The 22,861-nt window shown below is 51.7% G+C and overlaps 6 protein-coding genes across 6 annotated transcripts; all 6 read left to right on the forward strand.

Moving 5' to 3' along the window:
- Positions 1-1,752: 1,752 nt before the first annotated feature.
- AYO20_05724 (hypothetical protein) lies at positions 1,753-6,848 on the forward strand (the record flags this gene model as incomplete). The annotated part of the gene is made up of 2 exons (XM_022644017.1): positions 1,753-6,541; positions 6,595-6,848. The coding sequence occupies 2 exons, from the start codon at positions 1,753-1,755 to the stop codon at positions 6,846-6,848; spliced, it is 5,043 nt and encodes a 1,680-aa protein (XP_022500021.1).
- A 1,331-nt stretch (positions 6,849-8,179) lies between these two features.
- Positions 8,180-10,161, forward strand: AYO20_05725 (hypothetical protein; the record flags this gene model as incomplete). Its single annotated transcript, XM_022644018.1, has 7 exons — positions 8,180-8,461; positions 8,512-8,634; positions 8,695-8,775; positions 8,829-9,094; positions 9,161-9,228; positions 9,281-9,509; positions 9,582-10,161. 7 exons carry the CDS (start codon positions 8,180-8,182, stop codon positions 10,159-10,161), a joined length of 1,629 nt encoding a protein of 542 aa, XP_022500022.1.
- A 927-nt stretch (positions 10,162-11,088) lies between these two features.
- Positions 11,089-12,372, forward strand: AYO20_05726 (hypothetical protein; the record flags this gene model as incomplete). The annotated part of the gene is made up of 5 exons (XM_022644019.1): positions 11,089-11,192; positions 11,243-11,276; positions 11,335-11,444; positions 11,498-11,844; positions 11,897-12,372. The coding sequence occupies 5 exons, from the start codon at positions 11,089-11,091 to the stop codon at positions 12,370-12,372; spliced, it is 1,071 nt and encodes a 356-aa protein (XP_022500023.1).
- Positions 12,373-13,069: 697 nt separating this feature from the next.
- AYO20_05727 (hypothetical protein) lies at positions 13,070-14,177 on the forward strand (the record flags this gene model as incomplete). Its single annotated transcript, XM_022644020.1, has 4 exons — positions 13,070-13,189; positions 13,252-13,300; positions 13,360-13,780; positions 13,838-14,177. 4 exons carry the CDS (start codon positions 13,070-13,072, stop codon positions 14,175-14,177), a joined length of 930 nt encoding a protein of 309 aa, XP_022500024.1.
- Positions 14,178-15,461: 1,284 nt separating this feature from the next.
- Positions 15,462-17,714, forward strand: AYO20_05728 (hypothetical protein; the record flags this gene model as incomplete). The annotated part of the gene is made up of 10 exons (XM_022644021.1): positions 15,462-15,598; positions 15,660-15,679; positions 15,739-15,916; positions 15,971-16,175; positions 16,228-16,631; positions 16,724-16,736; positions 16,835-16,873; positions 16,927-16,946; positions 17,011-17,342; positions 17,401-17,714. 10 exons carry the CDS (start codon positions 15,462-15,464, stop codon positions 17,712-17,714), a joined length of 1,662 nt encoding a protein of 553 aa, XP_022500025.1.
- Positions 17,715-19,453: 1,739 nt separating this feature from the next.
- On the forward strand, positions 19,454-21,662 carry AYO20_05729 (hypothetical protein; the record flags this gene model as incomplete). Its single annotated transcript, XM_022644022.1, has 2 exons — positions 19,454-19,600; positions 19,662-21,662. 2 exons carry the CDS (start codon positions 19,454-19,456, stop codon positions 21,660-21,662), a joined length of 2,148 nt encoding a protein of 715 aa, XP_022500026.1.
- Positions 21,663-22,861: the final 1,199 nt, after the last annotated feature.

Below are 22,861 nucleotides of genomic sequence, written 5' to 3' on the forward strand. Positions count from 1 at the left end.
CATATTATGCAACCATTTCAACTTTGTAGCGAATCCAGGCGGATGTGTTCCAATTGGAAAAGCTGGCGTGCGAGATATCCTAGCCACATCGTCTGTCCCCCCGCAGATCGAGTGTCATCTATATGTATTCTTTCATATGTACTCGGTAATGAGATCGCCATCCTTCTGCGCGGACCAAATAGGGACTATTCTGGAGGTCGGGCCAATGGAAGAGCTTGGTAATAGGCGAAACCACGGCGTTCGAAAGACCAGGTCAGCGGTGGCTGTCAAAGGTAGACTGAGTCTTTCATTCGCCGTTCTTTGATTGGTGTATTGAATAATAAAACAGAAAATGATGGTTAATGGGTGGTCGGCGCAGGCGGCGGCGTGGGGAGGAAAAGAGTTGATGGTAAATAGTGAAGCAGTGCAGACTGTGACACAGTAGTGACTTGTCCCGTGCGAGAGACGCTAGATAGTCACCTAGTACTTACCTAGGCAGTAGGAGTAAGAGTTACGAACAACTTGTGCCGAGTAGTATGATACCTAGCGAGCTAGGTACCACTGCATTTTCCCGCTGTACGAGGTGACTAGCGAGGCTACGTACGAGATACTTGGTGCCTATGTGCTCAGTGTTCGTACATATTGATGAGGAACAGCATCGAATCTAGGATACTTGCTTTGGGATGTTTGGTGACTACTGAAGTCTACGAGGTACAGTACACAAGATACAGCTCCAGAAAGTACCTACCGTGGGTGCCTGGTAACGAGCGAGGTTGGGGTTGAGAAAAGTGTGTTGATCGACAAGTTCATTTCGCTGATCATATTTCGTTTGAGGATGATGGGCACTCCACCTGCCCTCTAGCATCGTCGTCATCCTTTTTCTCACCTGTCCGCCATGGCCACCATAGCACCATGGTAATTTCTTCTGAGACTCGGTAAGCGAGAGCCCTCGAGTCCTTCACAGAGTTCATTCTGCGCCTTTTAGCTGCAGGTCCCGACCGAGGGGATGGCCCTTGACGTATCCGCGCCTATCAAGGCCCTTCGGATGCAGCTGAGATTGGCCCGCCTTCACCCGTCACCCAGCCCGTAATGAGCCTGATTAGCTAGCAACCGCACAGACCTCAACTAGCTAGCTCCTCCGTTCTCGCGTGGCAGCTGAACCTTCAGCACCTTTAACTCCCCCCCGGGCTTCAGAACGGGCTGGACAACTGTGACTTTGTGGCCTGGAAGGCACCCGCAGGTGACCACCGGCGACCAACCAAAGCCGCCGCCTTCCTCTGCTTTTCCCTCTTTCGCTGTTTTTCATGCCTCTCTTTCCACACCTGCGCCCTCCTCCACTAAACACTACTCAACCAGTACCACTACCAACGTCCGCTCCCTCGACTTCCCTTCCCACTCTCTTGACTGACCTTTGCAAATTGTCATTCCCTTCTCGCGAATCGTCGTTCCGTCCCTTCTCTTACGTCTTATGCCCCAGTACCTTCTGAATCTCGGCCAAAGGAGCGGCGGAACCATATCCACTTCCTATACAATCGAGCCTGTGTCGCGTCGCAGATGAGTCCTAATTCCCAACCACGAGGCCACTGATTTGCCGAGCCGGCCAACTGTGCGTGAAAATACCATCACACAATACTTAGCAAAATTGTCCTTCCGGCAGTCGCTATCGATGCCATGAATTCGTTGCTGGTTGCTGGCATTCACAAACTTGTGCTTGGGGTGGCTTGCGCATGACCATGAACCTCGATATTCCACTTCGCCTTCCTCGCTGATGCAATGGCCGCCGCCATGGTTGCCTCCGAATCCTCCCTCAGCAGCCGTGTTTCCTTGATCTCCCTCGACCCGGCGGTTGCTAGTCACATTACTGGCACTACCAGGACTACCACCGTCCCTTCTGCTTCGCAGTATGGGTCGAGTCCGAGAAAAAGTACCAAAACGCCTGACACCGACGTCTCCCGCACCCACAATCGAAACAATTCTGCTCCCAGTATTTCAGACAGGAAGGCACCGGCATCGCTCAGGCGCGTCAAGGATAGTACAGAGGTCTTGAGACAGCGCTCAACGAAATCATCTAAAAAGCCCAAGCAGTCGCTGGAGACGGTCCCAGACAATGTCCATGGTCGCAACTTCACTGTTGGCAATGTAGGGACTGGTGGGATCCTCTACCTGACGCCATCAACGCATCAAACAAGCAATGCATCTCCACACTCTGTTGCCTCACCAGTACATTCACCCTCAACAGCACCAGCTATTCTGAGCAATGGCGAACAACGATCCCTGGTGAATGAAAAGGTCTCAACCACCCGATCAGTAACCTCTTCTCATTCGCAGCAGACAAACTCTTCAAAACGGTCTGTTAGACGTTCACCTAGGCCCAGGGTCTTCTCGAGCCACGGTCGGTCACAGTCCTTCTCTACCATTGAAGAACATCGCCAATCATTGCTGGCTCCACAGTCGCGGACACTGAGGATCGTTATCAATCGCCCCGAGACCGCAAGACCAAAGACATCACAAGAATCCACTGAAGAAATGGCTCTAGAATTTCATCCCACCCTAGAAGTTCCTATTCCACATTATCGTATCGGTACATTCCGCCTCAGTTCCAATGGAACTCCAATGCTGAGGGGGTCCTCATTCACCAGGGGATCTATCACTCCCTCGGATGTCACGCCTACTCAAGCTATTATGCAGGCAGAGGGATTCTTTGCAGCACCCCCGCCTGCTAGCATCAAAGCCTTCGCAAAACTGGAAGCAACAGAGATGAGCGGCGGAGAGGAGGCGGCGGCCGCACAACCTCCCATGCCATTACTCGCCAAGGCATCATCTACCTCGACGTCCAGTGTGTCCAGCATCATCCAACCACAAGTTTTTGACCGGTTGACCGAAATGTATGATGACCCCTCAGTTGTCCGTTATTGCCAGAACGTGAGGGAAATCACCGCGGCCACACCTGCTCGGATCATCGCCCAGATATCGTCAGACTCTTTCATGGACTATGAGCTGGTCTCCGATTTTTTCCTGACGTTTCGGTCTTATATGTCGACTTATCAAGTGCTTGATCTTCTCCTTGCGAGGTTAAGGTGGGCCATAGGTCGCTTAGAAGACGACGGCAGGATCATCCGCGTACGCACGTTTGCCGCCCTTCGTCATTGGATCCTGAATTATTTCATGGATGACTTTTTTGTTGATCACCGCCTTCGGGTACGTTTTTGTAACGAGGTCAACAGACTGTACAACGACGTCAGGGCAAATCCAGCGAATGGGTTCAGCGACCTCAAACTCCTGCGCGACTTGAAGCGTTGCTGGAATGGGCGATGCTCGTTATGCTGGGGTGCTGAGAATTTCGATCTGGACGGTGAACAGGAAGAAGACATTCAGCCCGGGGGAGTGGATGAGACTGACCGTACCCCAAGGCAAGGGACCGTCGCTCATCCTGCTCAAGCACAGCATGCACCCTCTCAGACCGCAGTCTCACGAAAGCCGCAACAAAGTTGGTTCGAAGCAGATACTGCCGTTAGGCCAAGCCATGATCGCCAAACATCGGGAAATTCTGGTCTACTGAGCGATGGCAGCGTGCAAGCAACCTCTTGTTTTGTTCCCAAGCACCTTCTACGCCCTAGCGGTAGTGGCAGTGAAAGTCACTCGAAAGCTCCTCATCCGGTCTCTGTTCAATTAAGGCGAAAGAACGCACCCGCGAACTTGCACGTAGTCACTCAACTCCTGCCAGCTCAAAAGGTCATTGGCCACAAGAGAGGAGCAAGCTCAATCGATAGCAACAGAGAGCCAACCCCTCGCAAAATGCAAGCCGAACCTCCCGTGCAGGTCGTGGAAGATGGAAGCATTATTCGAGGGCTTCTTTACAGCCCAAGCACTCCTTTCGTTCAGATTGTGTCTTCGCAGTCCACGCAATCTCTCGACAGACAAGAAATGGGGGGCCCCAGAGGACCTAGAAAGGAGCATGGTACACACTCTGCGGCTCAACCTGTTGCAAGGAATATCTTTGGTTCGTTACGAAAGGTTCTCGGGAGTAAACATGGTCATATCGATATGACCCTGATCACAGTTGCTCCGTCTGCCCAAGATGGTCCGGTACGTGGTCAAACGGCACATTTGCCTCTTAATGTTTCTAAATCTCATGACGAGCTACGAAACAAGCTTGGAACGGTTGTTCCTAGAAAGGGCGAAATGCGTATCGATCTTCTCTCGGCCGCGGCATGTCAGAACTACGAGACAAGATTTCCTTCGAAACATCGAATCAGTTACGCCCCATTCTTTGCCATTAATCGTCCTCTTCAGCCAGCCGCTTCAGCTGAGGATGAACAGGAGCCACAGCGAATGCCAAGTCATGCCACTCGTCAAAGTGGCTCAATTTTAATAGTTGACGATACGCGTCCAGATTTCCCTTCGATGTCTGGCGCGCTTCCAGTCCCAGACATCGACTTTGATTACGGGGAGACTGCTCCTTTACCTCTGCTCAGTGTGCCTGCTGCCACACTACTGGATGATCGAAGAGCAAGTCTTGATGGTGTTGCAACACAAAGGAGTTCGAACGTCCTTCCACATGATATAGATCTGCCACCAGCACAAGAACACAGGAGCAGTTTGGAACTGGTCACAAGAGACCTCATCGAACCCGATGCTGTGTTCGATGTCCAGGCTGAGTTCCCGGTTGCGGTTGATACAGCACATTCTCCTACGACGGCCAGCTCCAGAACCGTTCGGGAGGAGATCAAGCCAGTCGATACTTTCGCGGATGCAGATTTTGTCATTGAATCTGAAGAAGCCTCTGTCCCAGAATCCATGCAGAACGGACACATCAATGCGCAACACTCGAATCCCGAGACACGACTCCCGCCGCAAACCCTCAGACGGAGGCCAGGAGGAGACCTGCGTCGAGTGGAAAACGTGCAGGAATTGGATCATACATTTCACCATGCTTCACTGGATACTGCGAGCGTCATCTCTGAATCAACTCATGGATCATTACTTATCATGAAAACGGATACTGTCCAGCGTATCGCTTCGGTAGAGGTCCCGCCACCGAAAAAACCCATATCTCTGATCAATACTCACTCGTCCCAGCACCTTCGGCCTTCCTTCGAGGCTGCTATCGCTGGCTTTTCTGCCATTCCCGATGACGAGGATGGCGGACTCGAAGCAACCCTGATGAAGCTTGAGGGCCGGTACGAGAAGAGATCACCACCAATGGAACAGAATCCGCTGGACACTGCTGCAAGGAGACGATCCCTACCAGAGCTGAGTCGGATGTCTCAGCCAGGAGCTAGTAATTCGGTACCGACCACCGATCATCCGGTGCCAGCTCCTGCTCTCACCAGCGCCATTCGCACGACAGTGGATGAAGTCGCCTCGGAGCAGTCTGGGGACGAACCTCTTACTCCAGAGCCTCTGGTGGTGGAACTGAAGCCGACGTCCTCTCGTCGATCTTCCATCTTCGGCCTTCCCACGGAAAGTGTGGCCGATTCTGACGAGTCTTATGGATCTCTGCCATTATTGAAACGGGAAGCAGGCCATGAGAGCACCGCTGAGGCTCTGCCCATGAAACCAAACGCAGACTTGCCTATGGTTGCACCGGGGTATTTTCCACAAGATCCTCCTCAACTATTCCATCTACCCAAGGGACCTCCACCGAGCGGACTCAAGCACAGGACAAGTATTCCACGACCAGAGACTGCCAACGACAGTGCACGGTCCTTCCTTCTAGATGAAGATGAGAACCTCTCAGACCTTTCTTCAGAGATATCTGTGGACATCATCAATTATTCTGAAGCCGCGGGTCGTTCTATCTCGCCCATGCTTGCCGCCCCTGGAACAGCTATATCTGGGCTGGAGATACCAGCACACCCGTTGACCTATGCCTCGGTGGTGAACTTGCGCATCCCTACTCCACTAGAACGAGCCTCGGATCCCATGCCACAGAGCAAGACAGCGCAAACGACTCAGCGCCAGAACAAAGATCAGCCGACCACCGAGCAAAGAAACATATCATTCACACAGCCATTGGCACGTCTCCCCGCAGGTCCGGCGCATATGCCTTTCATCCTCGCTTGCGACTCGCAAGTTCTTGCGCAACAAATGACACTGATAGAAAAGTCTGCACTGTCCGAAGTCGAATGGTCCGACCTGGTCGAGATGCGGTGGAGCAGCAAGACAGATGACGTTCTAGATTGGGTCGAGTGTGTGTGCAACGGAAACGTGCGAGGCATTGACCTAGTCAGCACGCGGTTTAACCTAGTTGTCAAATGGACCTTGTCCGAAATTGTTCTGACACAGGACATTCATGAAAGAGCACGAGTCATCACCAAATACATCCATGTCGCGGCACACGCTCGCCGACTGCACAACTACGCCACAATGCTGCAACTCACGCTTGCGCTGACCTCGACCGACTGTACGCGACTCGCAAGAACCTGGGAGTTGGTGTCAAGCTCGGACAAGTCGTTGTTGAAACATATGGAAGTACTCGCGCAACCGTTGCGTAATTTCCACGATCTGAGGGTGGAGATGGAATCATCCGATCTCAGCGGCGGCTGCATCCCATTTCTAGGTTGGTCATTTCCTCATCACGACCCATGACGCAGATGCTAACGTGTGCCCCAGGATTGTATATTCGTGACTTGACATATAATGCACAAAAGCCCTCTCATGTTGCAAGTACTCGCGGGAACGAGTCGCTTGTCAACTTTGAACGTTATAGGAGCACGGCTATCATTGTCAAAGGTCTTCTACGCCTAATTGATGCCAGTTCCAGGTACACCTTTGAACCAGTCCAGGGAATCGTTGAGCGGTGTCTCTGGCTGGCCGCTCTCGGCGATGAGCGGATACGCAGCGCAAGCAAGACATTGGAAAACTAATCAATGGACATAAATATTGGATATCAAAAGAATAATGGCTGGGAGGGGGTTTGTTCCGGAGGAGCCGCCACTCAGCTTATACAGGGTTTATTGCCACAATATTGATTTCCAGCAGTTTAGCGATTGGCAGCGTCAAGCTAGCAAGCGTGCCTCTTGTTTATTGAGTTGTCTGAGCCTTTTTGTATTTGAGAAGTCACTCGAGATATTGGATTGCTGGTCAACGAGCAGGATAGTTTGACTCTAGCGTGGTGTTGGAGGGAAGAGGGTTGGTTGAAGTCATGGAAAAGTAGAAAACGACGCGGTGGACCGAAGTCTGAAGCGATTCAGCACTAGGATTGTGTATCACACAATATAATTTGACGACTGGAGAGAGAAATCAAGTCCCCTATCTTGAGCGGGCCTGTACTCGTATCTCAATCGCCAACCACATCCTGACATATCATTGAAATAGTCTGTCGTGTCGTGATGGACGCATGGCGAAAATTCAGGCTTCCACTTCCTCGGCACCGCCAAGTGGCCGTTGGACAAAGTGTGGAATTCATCCTCCTCTCACACCGGCTCAAGAGAGCATAGAGCACGACTTCTCGGTCCATCGGCATGCATCAACCAAGGGGACTTTTGCCATTAACTTTTCTAACTCATGGACTACACGCTCGACGGCAAGATCCTCGTCTTCACTAGCCAACGCTAAGCCATCAAGATCATCCACCTGTCCCGTCAGCGACCGGGAGTAGGGACACTCCTCGAGGCCAGAATGGCCCATGGCTGGGCAGCAAGAGACGGCCAGGCATCGAGGTATCTCTCTTGTACGCTGGGCTATGATACCTACGAAATCTCACAGTTTGATGACTGACTCTAGAGATCAGGGGAAGTGGCCAAATGGTCTCGGTTCCTTTGACTTCACTCCCCTCTTTTGCCGTGGAACAGGAACCTTGATGGCGCCGCCCGTTGGACGACCCTAACTCCGATCCGAGATAATGGTCAATGGGAAGAAAAGGGAGGATAATTACTATTATGAACAGCGCTATTTGAAAAGATTGATCCTTCTTGGTGGGATATGAGTTTATGCCGGTTGTCGATGGCATCATCTTGCTATACCGATGGCATCATTTTTGATATGCAACAACAACCCAATGAGGTGTCTAGAACCACCACACAACTCCGCATCTAGTCGGAGAAGTCCCTTTTGATCCCAGAGAAATGGTAAGCAATGGGGAGCGTTCCGATGTTTCGCTCGAGTACAAAGAGCGTGGCCCGGCCAGATGTACCTTGGGCTTGGGACCGAAGCATTCGTACCAGCTTCTAAGCTTCTCCAAGGCTCTTGGGATACAATGGCAGACAAGCTTTTTGTCTCGGATGACAAGGGAAACGCAAGCATTCCTGTTGTCTCAGAGACCAAAGAGGACAATGGGATCCATGTCGCCCGTCGTGGTGAAGAGATTGCAGAGGACTCTTCCCTTGAGAATGAGATCGTCGGTTTCGATGCTGCGAGGATGAAGGCTCGCACTCTACTGACTGCAGCCGAGGAGAAGAAGCTGATGCGGAGGGTCGATTGGCATCTCATGCCATTGTGCAGTATCATGTTCTTACTCAAGAACATGGACTATCAGAATGTATGAACCAGCTACTTCCACTGTCCACTGACTGGGACTGTCGATATCAGGGACTGATCCAAATTTCACAGGCGGCCAACGCTCGAATCATGAACAAGGGAACCCCGGACAACATTATGACCCAACTGCATATGACCGCCGATGAGTACAACTTTGTCTCGACCATTTACTTTGTGAGTTGGCCCGCTACATTCCCTTACACTTGGTCTACATAAGTCCTCATTGCAACATAGATACCTTACATCATCTTTGAGGCTCCGAGCAACCTATTCATCAAGAAGATGCTTCCTTCACGATGGCAGTCCCGCATCTTGGTAAGGAATATCCCTCTCTCCGAGTTTCTCGCAGTATGTTGATGATGTCGCAGATCTCCTGGGGTATTGCAATCGCATGCCATGCTGCAGTCAAGAACAAGGCTGGACTCTATACAGCCCGTTGGTTCCTCGGCATGTGCGAAGCAGGCATGTTTCCCGGCGTGCTGCTGCAAATGGTGTACTGGTACCGGCCCGACGAGATGTCGATCCGTCTCCTCTACTTTTATGCTCTGGGAAACTTCTCCAATGTCCTCAGTGGCGTGTTGGCATTCGGCTTCGACACCATCTCAGGGAGCCATGGCCTTTCTGGGTGGCAATGGTAAGCTTTGGAACTGCTTCCTCCTCAATGAAAAGGGAAAGGTCGACTCATGGAGATTACTGCTAGGCTGTTCCTCGTCGAAGGGGTCATTACAATTGCGTTCGGTATCTTGCTATTTTTCGTCTTGCCAGACTGTGAGTACAAAGTGATTCTCAGGAGAAAATCGCGCGCTGATCAGTTGTACAGTTCCGAAGCAGGCCAAATGGCTGAGCGAGAAGGAAAAGGCCTTCATCCAAGCCCGCTTGCCCGCCAATGCCCCGCGAGCGGAAGAATTGAATTTCAGCTTCCGCGAAATCGTCACAGCTTTGAAGGACAAGAGGATGTGGTTGTTTACGCTCGTCTGGGCAACGATGACTGTTGGCACGACAGGTCTGGGGTTCTATCAACCGACGGTCATTGCGAACTTGGGATTCACGTAAGTACCAGCAAGCTTGTTGAAACGCCCGGAAAACACTCATCTACGATACTCATTCTCTTTTCTCAACAGGTCAATTGCGAAAAGCCAACTCCTGAATATACCTACGTCCTTCCTCTCGATAACGATCATTGCCGTTTCCGGATACTTCGCAGATAGCGCTTGGTTGCCTCGCCCTACAATCCCACTCGGCTTCCTCGTGTCCATATTAGCATGTTACAGCGTGCTGTACACGTTTCCTAACAACGGTGGCGTCTACGCAGCGACCGTGTTGGCCAACTCGATTGCACAAAGTTGGTACCCCATGATGTGGCCGTGGCGTGTTCAGACCACTTCTCGTGCAACGGGATCTGCGTTCGCCATCGGTTTTGTCAACAGCTACGGCCAGATTGGTGGGGCAATTGGACCACAGATCTTCCAGTCCAAATATGCACCACACTACACTGTGTCATTTGCGGTGGCCATGGGCATCATCGGCGCTTGTATCCTGGTCACCTTGTTTACCTGGTGGGTTACTCGGGAAACGGAACGCCAGACGAGGAGGATCAAGAAATTGCGCGTGAAGGCTGCGAAGAGAGGAGAATCGGTGCTGGACGATGTCGACGCGAACGCAGATATAAAGAGAAAGGAAGAGGTGGGCAATCCGGCTTAGCCCAGAAGCCTACAAGGACCAGCGTGAGAACGCGAGCTACAGACATCGCCTACGGATAAACGGATACATACACCATGCTTGAGAAGCAGTAGAAAATAAAAGATAGAGCAGAACCCAAATACAGCCAGTCAGTCAATCCACCTATATCTGAAGCTGTTTGACCTGTACGTTTCGTTCCAGAGGTCCCCGTATAGATATAATCTCGTCAGTGGGAATTGAAGCAAAAGCTTGTCATCTTGTCGGAGCCAGTGAGAGCTCCGATAACTGCTTCAAGAACCTACAGTACGCTGTGTGCAAAACCTATTTGCGAGGTGCGAGCGAAGACATCGGCGGGAGTGGAAGAAGAGAATGGTGGGTGCCCGAAAAGCTCCGAGCGCCAAGCGATTCCACAAAAAATAGAAGTGTATATATTTCAGATGCCAAATTTCAAGCAAAATGACTGTTATTCGGGCGCATAGCTCAGGGGTAGAGCGCTCGCTTTGCATAACCCTCAACAACCAACACAAAGGGAATAAAATGTGCGAGAGGTCATGGGTTCAAATCCCATTGTGTCCAATCTTGTCAGGTTCTTCAGAACTATAAACTGAATGTATTTTTTGCTTCCTTCAAAAGGGGAGTTCATTCCAACTCACAGCCTTGAATGTTCACCTAGTACGAGGTACAGGCACCAGAACTTAGCTCACTAGGTATCCAGGCTGCCTAGGTGGACTAGAATAGAAAACAGCGCAAACATCGTCACTCTCAGTTTGCCTAGACATTGATCACGTGTGCCTTTCCCTGTCTGGCAGTGTTCGCTAGTCTAGGCTCAAAACTTTATTTTATTTTTGTTTAGCCTGGTATCAATATTCATGCTCACCGGCTGGCATAGAGAGTACTATACCAGTGACTGCTGCCCAGTTCAATCCTTGATTTTCAACATCAGCAGTCATGAACGGCACGAAGCCTGGCCCGTCGGTGGCTGATATGGCCAATATGTCTACCGAAGAGAGGATGGCGGGCATGGAACATTCTGAAGTTCGCTACTTTACGAGGTTGGTACGGCTACCAAAATGACAATGGCGTCAAGTAACCCTAAGCACAGTTACGATCATCATGGAATCCACGAAGAGATGCTGGTACGGAACCAAACCCACCTCCCACCTGTGGTGAATCGCAAGCTGATCACAATCGCAGAAAGATGAAGTCCGGACCCGATCTTACCGAGACGCTATCTACCAAAATCCACACATCTTCAAAGACAAGGTCGTCCTTGATGTCGGCTGCGGCACAGGCATCCTCAGCATGTTTGTGCATCCCCTGACCTGCGGTTGCAGAGACAATAGTTGACTCCGACTAGGTTCGCCGCAAGGGCGGGTGCTCGACATGTCATTGGTGTCGACATGTCTAGCATCATCAACAAGGCCAAACTCATCGTCGAGACCAACGGGCTCTCAAAGAAGATTACTTTACTCCAAGGCAAAATGGAAGAGGTGGAGCTACCTGCACAACATCTGAACAATGGCAAAGTCGACATCATAATATCAGAATGGATGGGCTACTTCCTGCTATACGAGAGCATGCTTGACACGGTCCTTTACGCTCGCGACAAGTATTTGAGGCCCGGCGGCAAAATCTTCCCAGACAAGGCCACGATCTTCATGGCGGGCATTGAGGATGGAGAGTACAAGGAGGACAAGATCGGATGTAAGTGCGGTCAACAAGGTGGTTAGGGCGCAGGCTGACTTTCCATTTCCAGTCTGGGATAATGTCTACGGATTTGATTTCTCCCCTATGAAAGAGAGCGCTCTGAGTGAACCTCTAGTCGACACGGTGGAGTTCAAGGCACTGGTCACGGACCCGTGCCCTGTCTTCACTATTGACCTCAATACGGTCAAACCGGCCGAGCTGGCATTTTCAGAGCCGTTCCAGCTTCGGTGTCAAAGAAATGACTTCATCCATGCTCTTATCGCGTGGTTCGATATCGACTTCACGGCGTGCCACAAGCCCATCAAATTCTCCACGGGGCCTCACACCAAATATACGCACTGGAAACAGACTGTCTTTTATCTCCGACAGGTTCTGACCGTGGAGGAGGGAGAAACGGTACGGGGTTTCCTCTCCAACAAGCCCAACAGCAAGAACCGACGAGATCTCGACATCAAGATCGACTATGAACTCGAGACCTCGGACCCCAGACGATCCGCGCGCGGAACCTGCGAATACCGAATGTAAGGCCTCCCTGTCCCCCGACGTAGCTGCGAATTACTGATCATTCGCAGGTGCTGATCCCATGACAACAATGGGAACGACATCCGTCCTTTGCATGGTTATTCGGCGTGATCATGAGGTCTACATCCGTCCTGGATAACACCTTGGAGGTCCCGTAGCATTCATTGACCTGTGAAGGTGCGATGAGAACAGACACATGGATGAATACCTCGTTTACGACGAAAAAGGTGACCGAGATGGAGGCCCCCCGGAACAAACAAACCCAAGCTCCTCGTTATTTGTCTAAGATACCCCACGAGTTGACGCTGATTTTGATAAACGAAAAAGATTCATTAATAAAGGCACATGACGATAGATGTCGTAGCGACCTCGAGCTGAGATCTCACATCTGACATTCCACGCTGCATTCGATGAAGTGTTCTTGTTTCGATAGAAGTGATTAATTGATTGATTACTCTTCGTGGTGGTGGCCTTTTGCCGGCTAACGTTGTAATCGAGGTATAACGACTTACCTCGGCACGCGGCTCCCCACATCCCAGTCCACGCACCTCGAAGGACCCCCCAAACTTGAAGCTGACTTTGCCCAATGTAATCCTTTCCTCTCCCAAGTCCTCTGTTTGATTTTGGAGCTGCCCAAGGTGCATTTGAAGCCCGTATACTTTTCTTCCTCTCCAAAGAATACCTCAGCGCTCGAATCAGAATGTCAGGTCCTGGTGTTGGCTTCGAATATCCTCCGACCGAGGTGTCATGGTTGAAGAGAGATGTCCTGCTCTTCGCCGTGAGCATTGGCTGCACGGTGGATGAGTTGCACTTCATCTACGTGAGTGCCTGATAGCGAGACGCTTCAAGTACACTGGACACCTCTCACTGACAACCCTTTAGGAACTCCATCCCAATTTCGCCGTGTTTCCCACATACCCGATCATCCTGCGTGAGTCCTGTCCTCGTCCTGGATTGTCCACCGCAGCCCCGAACTCACAGATGCGTTAGCCTTCAAGAAGACCACACAGGAAGTCATCGACTTCTATGCTGTTCAAGCCAGCAATCCCATTCCGGGCATCCCCAAGATGGACCCAAGACGTGCCGTCGATGGCCAGCGCCACATCGAATTTCTCAAGCCTCTGCCACCGACATCCGCGGGCCGAAAATTCGAGCTGCGGTCCAAAGTTATTGGAGTCTACGACAAGGGCAAACCTGGCACGGTGGTCGAGACTGAGCAGACCATCGTAGACAAGGAGAGCGGTGAGGTGTACAGTCGGGTGGTCAGCTCTGGCTTTTTTGTCGGCCAGGGCGGTTGGGGTGGACCCAAGGGCCCGGCGTCCGTCAACTATCCGCCGCCCAAGGGCCGGGAAAACAGTCCCGATGTAGTCAGCGAGAAGCAGCTGACTCCGGAGAGCGCACATCTGTACAGGTAAGCAGCTCCAACCTAGTTTCCAATACCAGCGTCTCTGACACTGAGCGACTGCAGACTCAACGGCGACTATAACCCACTCCATGCGACACCTGAACCTGGTAAGCAGATTGGTTTCGGGGGCGCCATCATGCATGGTTTGTCGACCTGGAACTTTGCGGCACATGCCCTCCTCAAAAACCTTGGTGGAAGTGATCCAGCCAACATTAAGGAATTTGGGGCTCGCTTCGCCGCGCCTGTAAAACCCGGCCAGAAGCTTGTGACGAAGATCTGGAGAACTGGCGACATCAAGGACGGCTGGGAAGAGGTCCGATTCCTCACTGAGGTCAATGGCAAGGTTGTCCTGAGCAACGGTCGGGCGCTGATGAAGGTTGTGGGTGGAAAGAGCAAGCTTTGAGTAGCTGCTGGGAATCAAATACAATCCCGGATAAACATGAAAATCTCTTTCGAAGTTGAAAGATACTCGGTCGCCCGGTAATCAACCCCTTTCCTGTGGATTGTGACGTTTATTCTATTCTCATCTCATTTGCTGCCCCCTCTTTCATCCCATGCAGTTCTTCATGGCCGCGCGCACGCCTTGCGACACGGATAGCTTTGTTCAGAAATACCCCTGCAGGAAGGAGAAATTCTCGGCGCGGTGTCAGACGGCCTCAGGTCCGACACAGTGAAAGTCTGAAAATTTCTTTGATGATCCTCGAGCATCGTTGTCGTTGGGTTCCGCTCCCAGAGTCGGATGAAAACGGCGCCAGACAGAATAACGAAAAGAAGGTCGGCGTTGAGAGAAAAGGCGGAGGGTGCGATGATGGGGCGGATCTGGGGGAATTGCTAAGAGGAGTTGAGTGGCGCCGTCGGCTTTTGAGACGACAAATCAATGGGCGCGGGGCGGCATTCGACTTTTGCGGAGTGGAATTGCTAGACACATCAGGGCAACCACACCTATTTCGACACCCTGCTCAACTCCCTGTCTCCCTGCTCCGTGTCGCGCCGGGTCGGGCTTGTAACGCAGAACGTCAAGGGGATGTTCTTTCGCTCCGACCGGAAGCCTTCCTCGATCGGTTTGCTCCTCTCTTAGCCACTCCTACCTTCCGCCTCAACCAGGTCACTATTGGTGCTGTTCTTGTGCTCGCATGACGACGTGGAGTCTTGGCACCTTGAATGATCGACATCTCAGCTCGCATTCCGCCCTTGGTGCTCCCTCTGTCAATGGAAATGCTGTTACATCAAAGCTGACCTCGCTTCTGCTGATAGGCTGATGCCGCCGCTCATCTCCTGTACCATCCCTTCCGGGGGACTTCCTCCAGAGGAACATGTTCCATCATGTTGCACCCGACCCCCGCAAGTTGACGGTCTTGACCTGCACAACGAGAATCCAACTCCTTGGCGTCCGCTCGATTTTCTCCGTGGATTTGCCAGATCTGGCATGGGGAAGACATCGTCAATGGCGCTGCGAAGAAGGGTTCGAGTGCCAGCAAGGTTTTCTGAAGCAATTCCAAGCCACCACCCAAGCCGTCGGGCGAGGAGGCCAGTTTCTTGGAAGAGGTCTTGGTATATTTAAGATGGACGAACTCGCCCTTCGTCCTTGCCCAGATCGCTCATGCCAGTGTGACCCTGCGGATACGTTTGCCATACTCTCTTGTCCTTCTCAAAACATTACAAAGAAATCTACCGCCAAATCGCAAGCATGGGTGGAGGAGGAGGTAAACCTCTGAACATCTTCCGCCTTGGTAGTTCCCTGTCGGATGAACCCAAGGAAGTTCTAAACTGGAGACTTTGGTTTGCGGTTGTCTCTTTTGGCATTATGGGTGCTGCTAGAGGAATGTGAGTGGCCACCTGTATCATCCCATTATCCAGGAACGCTCGAGCTGACAGTAATGTATAGCGATGAAGGGTTGATCAGCGGTAAGAGACACAACGGGGACGTCACCGCCAGTCGATCTTTACTGACCGTGTCCGACCAGGCACGTTTAACACGGATGATTTCCAGCATCTCTTAGGGTTCGACAAACTTGATGAGGATGACTATGCAAATGTCAAGGGCAATGTCTCCGCAATGGTTCAGATAGGTAGCGTCGGTGGCGCCCTACTGGCCTTTGTTCTCGCCGACCGTATCGGTCGTCTCTGGGCCACTCGACAACTGTGAGCTGTCTCGTTCTTATAGTGCTCAGAAGCTTTTGCGCTGACTACGTCTAGATGTCTCCTTTGGATTCTTGGAATAGTCATCTTCATGACCAACAACGGACGATTGGGCCAGGTGTATGCTGGTCGCTTTATTGCAGGATTAGGAATTGGCCAAACCACCGTCATCGCTCCTGTTTACCTTTCCGAAATCTCACCCCGGGCCGTCCGAGGACTTTGCACTTGCGTCTTCTCAGGCTCGGTGTACATTGGAATCATGGTGAGGACGATAATCCCTCCTCCCGTCAACTCAGCAAAATGACCTTCTACAGCTGGCATACTTCTCGACTTGGGGAAGCAGCCTCCACATGAACCAAAACAAGGAAGCCTCCTGGATGGTGCCGACATCCCTCCACCTCATCTTTGCCGGTCTCATCTTCGTTCTGTCGTGGTTCAACAATGAGTCCCCCAGATTCCTGATCAAGAAGGGCAAGGTAGACCACGCAATAGCCAACCTAGCCAAGATTCGAGGCCTCGCCCCCGACGACGAATACGTCACGGCAGAGATCAACGGTATCAAGAATCAACTGAATGAAGAGCAGGAAGCGACCATGGGCCAAGGCTTTGTTGGCATTCTCCGAGAGATGTTCTGCATGCCTAACAACTTCTATCGCATCTACCTGGGACTTGGAACTCAGTTGCTGGGTCAATGGTCCGGTGCTCAAAGTATCACCATGTACGTATTGGAACCACCCCTTGTCCCTTAGAACATTTATTTCAGATTAATTTGCTTCTTAACGCTGTTGCTGACATTGAGTCGCTGTTTAGATATGCTCCTGACGTATGTTGCCCATTTACGATGGCTGTCTTTCTCCTTTGGAGAAATCAGTGGCAGTTGGAATTCCGCTATATTGATTTGTGCTGATGTATGATTTACAGATGTTTGCGCTCCTCGGCACCAAAGGCGACAATGAAAAGGTAAGTCTGATGCCATCACACTTTTATGCAGCTCAGGACTGACTGGACAATAGCTGTACGCCACAGCCATCTTGTGAGTTCTATCCTCCCCCCAGGTGACACCCTACACCAGTCACTGACTGCGTTTTGATCTGCAGTGGGGTTGTGAAGTTCGTTGCCTCCATTTTCTGTGCCTTGTTCTTGGTCGACGTTATTGGACGAAAGAGATCTTTGTCCATCGGCATTGCCCTACAAGCCATCTCGATGTGCTACATTGCAGCCTTTTTGACAGCTGTGCCCAACATCGACGACGACACTGTCTTCACAGCTTCACAAAAGCATGCTTCAACTGGTGGTATCGTCATGATATACATTTCAGGTGTCGGTTGGGCTCTAGGCTGGAATAGTATCCAGTACCTCTTGAATGCTGAGATCTATCCTCTCAGAATCCGCGCTGTCAGCAGCTCACTCGTAATGTGCTTCCATTTTGGTGAGTCCCGGTTGCTCCTCAGGGTTAGGGTTCGGATGCTAACACGGTCTGCAAACAGTCAACCAATACGGCAACTCGCGCGCTGTGCCAAATATGCTCCTTGATCTTAGCCCCAAGGGAACATTCTGGTTCTTCACCGCGATCACGATCCTGGGCGGGGTGTGGGCATGGTTCTTTATCCCGGAGACGAGCGGCCGCAGTCTCGAAGGCATGGATGCATTGTTCCGCCTTCCCTGGTACAAGATCGGAAGGTATGGACAACGGGAAGCTAATGTCAGTGATCAGTTGGAGCGAGAGAGAGTGTTGGAAGAGAAGGCAGCCGTTGGCGGAAGTGCTGCGCAGGTCGAGGTCGTGCAGCAGGAGAAGGTATAAATGAGGTTCGGAGACGGTACAGCACTATGACACCAAGAATGTCGCTCTGACATGGCTCGGTCTGCAAGACGAGAAGTGTATACTTGCTGGCGTCTTATCTTCCGAGAAGAAATTGGTATTGGAGAAGGGACACTGGTGCGAGTGTTAGGTTCACTGCAGTACAGAAGCAACAGGTAAGGCGCTGTAGAAGACGTGGGAGTGGTAAGTGCGAGGAGTTAGTCGTGTTTCATGATAGACGTTGACGGCTGGCTGCCATGAAGTCATTAGTTCATACAATACAGGAATCCATTGAATCTCACAGGCATTTTGTCGGGTTGTTGTGATGAAGAGAAAGAAGTCTGGGGCCGGTCAGAAGCGCAGCTTTAGCAGAGACACCTCTCTGTCTCCCAGTCACTTTCTCAACTATGCAAATCCTCGTCTGCTCGATATTGGCCCACGAAACCAACTCATTTCATAATTGATATAATACAGCAACTCATCAGACTGTGCAACCCCGCCGTGTCCCGATGTGTGAGGGTCACCAAGCAAACTGTGGACAACCGAGCCCAGAGTCAGCTCAAGCCTCACGGCCCCTCAGTTGCCACACTAACGCAGGTACCCGACAGAAACACGCGCAACACGCAACGCGCGACGCGCACTGTCGAGCGTTTCGTCCTAGGCGTTGTTGCCAACGACCTATCGTGATGCCTCAAGAAAGCCGAGTCCCCAGTGTCCCTCGTTCGATGGGTGTCGTGGCAGAAAACGTCCTGTTCAACGGTCCGCCCAGCTTGTTCCCTCTCAGGGGTTTTTGCAGACACCACATCTCCTCTGCTCTGATCCCTGCCGAGTTGCGTGGCTGCTTGGATCGGCCCCCGATTTACTCGATTGAGACCCCTAATCTGTCAGACAGACGCAAGACATGTGATAAATTGAGGGCTCAGCAAGAGCCGTCAATCTGTTAACAGCAGGCCATCCAAATCCTCTTCTGCATCCTCGCCATCTGTTTGCTCACATTTCGCTTGGCTGGGCACGGGAGACTGCTCGTTGTCTCAGCACACTTGGAAAGGAAAAGTTGGACGATCGGAAAAAAAACCCCCTGTCCACCAATGACTGGAAGATAAGGACGAGAGTGGTCGACAGAGGCAGAGGCTAGATCCAATTTTGGCGCGCCACAGCAGCCTATCTCACTCATCCCCTGAACTCTGAACATGCTTTTGGGCAGTTTTTCAACGTGCACCAGTCCCCAAACGTGTCCCTCCATCCATGCGACTTACTCGTACCAGCAAAACGCAATCTCCGCAGGACGGTCGAGGCTTTGGCTCTGACTGATGTCAAGTACCCTTTTTATGTTGCCATGGCCTCCTTCTCTCCGATGTACGGGGAAGAGAGACTCAGGCATGAATTTGTTCTGGTCTATCAACACCCCTGGTCAATCCCCCCTATGTGAACTGACGTCTCGATTGATACCTTGATCGATCCCCGACTCTCGTCCCGCCTTAAAATCGGATCCTCCCACCATGTTCCTGGTCGGGCAAGACTGGAATCTTTTGACTGTGGGCGCCGCACCAACCATAGACACTAATCTCATCAGTCCCCTTCACTAGCGAACCGACTAGATGAAACCCATATCGATATAACGTTCTGGGACTTGCTCATGGAGTAAAAGCTTCGACCCCCACTCACCGAAGCAACCGGTCTTTCTCCTTCTCGTCTCCCTCCCCTCCTCGCGACATTTGCCCACGAGGAGGAAGATACGCAATATGGGGATACGTCCGGCGCTGGACAGATTCTCTGCTCCCGCAAGGATACAACGGCTCAGCATCTTCGCCGTAGTGACTATTCTGATTGTTCTGTTTTTCCAAAACACCTTTGTGTCTGAGAACTCGGCAATCGCCCATCACAAAAAGGTGAGCGGCAGTCGACATCGAAGCCGTTTGTTCTCTGCGCTGTACGCTAACAAAGTCCTAGGTCGACCGATCGAGGTCTGATTACTACCTGCAATGGGGACCCTTCGAGCCGTTACCGATACCGGGGTTCGTGAATACTGGACTGCCTGGGAAGAGATCGTGCGATACTCTGAAATACAACTCAACAGTGGGGGTGCAGAAGAGCTTCTTCCTCGACGATGACATCAAGCAAATAGCCCTGTCCCTTGACTCGCACCCGATGGTCGACTATCCAGATGAGATGATGAACGACCCCATGCTAGAAGCGAATGAGATCATAGACAAGACATGGGCGCGCCTTTCTGGGTCCAGTGTTTGGCTGCCAGAGCAGAAGGTCTTTCTGTCCGTCACTCGAGTCATCTTCTGCCCTTCAAAAACACGTTCGGTACCAAAGATGAGCTTCTTGCGAGGTCAACTATATAATCAAGACTGGGAACATTTGGACAACCATACCATTACTTGGGGTGGACAGCAATTCACATTCCCTCTGGTCTTTGACGTCCCGACGCAGTGGGAGGAAGACGGAAGCTTGTACGGACCCGAAGACCCCCGGATCATCCTGGAGGACAATGTGGAGGGTGCGGAGCCAGTGGTCATTTTCAACATGATCGCAAGACGAACCGAGTGGAAGAGAGCGATGTATATTTTCCGACCGTTCTCTAACTACTCGACTGTTCTCACTATCAAGGACGCCGACCGACAACATACCGAAAAGAACTGGGCACCATTCTTCATTCCGAACGAGCAACAGCACAGAGCAGTTGGTAACAACCCCTCGAAAGTGGTTGCAACTGTACGTCATCCCAGCGATTACATCCATTTCGTCTACAGCTTCAAGCCTCTACGAATCTTGAAGTGCCATCTCCGGTGTGGTGACTGCGAGTTTGAGTACGAGCAAGAGGTGCCTGACAACTTCATGACCAAACACAATGAGGACGGCGGGAGTCTACGTGGCGGAACCAACTTCGTCCCAGTTCCCCTCCCGTCAAGCATGCAGATCGACCCCCGAGTAAGAGTTTACGCAGCTTTCCCCCGAACCAACATTGAGAAACATTGTGACGGGAGTTTCTATCGTCCCGAATTTGTGGTCATGATCAACATTGGCACTCAGTTCCACCTCGCCTTTGCTTCTGAGTCACTCGACTTTGGCATCTCCCTCCTCGACCTGGGCCCCGAGGATGACCGCTGTGACAAAGGCCGCATTCTTATTCCCAACAGCGTCGCCGAGTGGGATACGAGCGATGGCCACGACGTGATGAGTGTGACGTTCAGCGTCAACGACGAGACTGTTCAAGTCGCTCGTGTTCAGGGGTTGTTGGCGTTTGTCCGGAACCTACCTCAATTCAAGACACTCCTGAAAAAGGACGGCCTTCTCAAGGGCGCTGATTCCGATCTGATGAGCACATTGTCTTCCTGGGTCGGGGACGACGTCCGTGGTTGTCTTGTAGAGGCAGCTCTCAACTACGCCGCAGCAGCACAAGAGATTACGCACCCGAAAGAGGGAGGAGAAGTCATGGATGTGACCAAGGAGCTGATGCTCAAGCTCAAACAGGAAGCCGACAGCGCTAAGCAGAAGGACGAAGAAATCTTCAACCACGGGTTTGAACCAGGGCATGTCTATCTCGAACATCCTCCTGATGTCGACGGTGCCGTTGGCCCAGAGCCCTTCCGCTTCGAGATGTTGGGCGAGTTTTCCGACGTCGAAGGTCTGTCCGTGGAGGGCTTGGACGGCGATGGTCAACAAAATGAAGATACGAAAGACGATGCCAATCGAGAAGAGGGAAAAGAAGGCGAGGAAGAAGATGAGAAGAAAACAGATGGAAACGAGAACCCGGACGAGGATACAACAGGGCAGGAGAAGGGAGCGATGGAGCCAGATGAGGAGGTGAATGAGGACGATCCTCAGGGGGAAGACCAAAAAGACGAACAGGCGCCACAAAACGAACCCGAACTCAACCCCAAACCACAGCATGCTCACCATCGGTACCACAACCATCAGAATAATCGCAGAATGTGGCCGTAACACCTGGCAAAGACATCAAACACCCCTTTTCACGTTCGGTCCACGTACCGCGTCCTGGAGTTCCGGAGTTGGCCATCATCTAATGACCTGGCAACACGATTCTGTCAGCGGAAATTCCGGGAAATATAACGAGCCTGCATGCGACCATATCTCCACTCCGAATTCCAGCGCAGCTCCGTGTCTTCTTGACAATAAGCTGGCTAGGAGATTGTCTTGGATTTCATTGCTGAGCACTCCCCAGGTTTTCACGTCTGTTCTTCGATCGGCCCTGATTTCCTTTTCTTTGGTGTTCAACGACGACTATTCCTTATGAAATTGAAATGGGATAGGACGGTCTTTTCTTGGTCATAGACGGTAGACGGGCACAACAACGAGGAATGGGTCTGGGATTGGTTAAGGGTGTTTAGGGATTGAATGTTGTTGCTCAGCGAGGAGTTCCGGGTCTGATTGGAGGAAAACTTGAAGGACCTAATGATGGATGGCACTTGGAGTCAATGCAGAATAATGCACGTATGACCAAAGACATGAAGGATGACTCAGCCAGGTGAAAGGACACCAGGTACAGGATCGAAGATGATGAGTGACAAGAGTATATCAGGCGGGCGAAGAGGGAAACAAAAGATTTTGTCACAATCTCTGTCCCACTTGTCTCTGTCGGATCCTGACATGTTGAGCCTCATATGCCGCATCAGGCTTCCGAGAACGTTGCAAGAAGCCGGCCTGCTGTCCTTGGGTTGCAAGTCTGCGTGTAGTTTCTTGGGGATGATTTCGCTGGTGGAGCTCGGATGAAGCACTTAAGCCACGCTTTGTCCCTCCTCTTGGTGAGATCCTCGTGTTCCTTCTTTCCATCGACCTAAAGCACGCCCAACTTGGCTATTGCGCCGTGATCCAACCGGACCGAGTCGATACAAGAAAGGATAACATCTCTCGGGATGAGATCAACCAAGACGGAATGCGGGCGGTGTTCATCTACTGGAGCCAAGCCAGTTCGTCCCCGCATACCATTACTTCCCGAGTCGAAGTCCCGGAGGATGGTGGCTGATGGCGGTGTCTGGGCACGCTAGAGATATGCGCAAGGTCTTCTGGGCGATGAAGTGAAGAAGGGCTAATGGGCGGAACGGATGGCACCCAGGAGGACTTTTGACCAGGGGCGGGCACCCGGAAGCATTTGGTTCCTGAACGGAGGACTCGAACTCGAA

Source organism: Fonsecaea nubica, assembly GCF_001646965.1.
Source record: "Fonsecaea nubica strain CBS 269.64 chromosome Unknown Scaff34, whole genome shotgun sequence".
NCBI classification, from domain to species: domain Eukaryota; kingdom Fungi; phylum Ascomycota; class Eurotiomycetes; order Chaetothyriales; family Herpotrichiellaceae; genus Fonsecaea; species Fonsecaea nubica.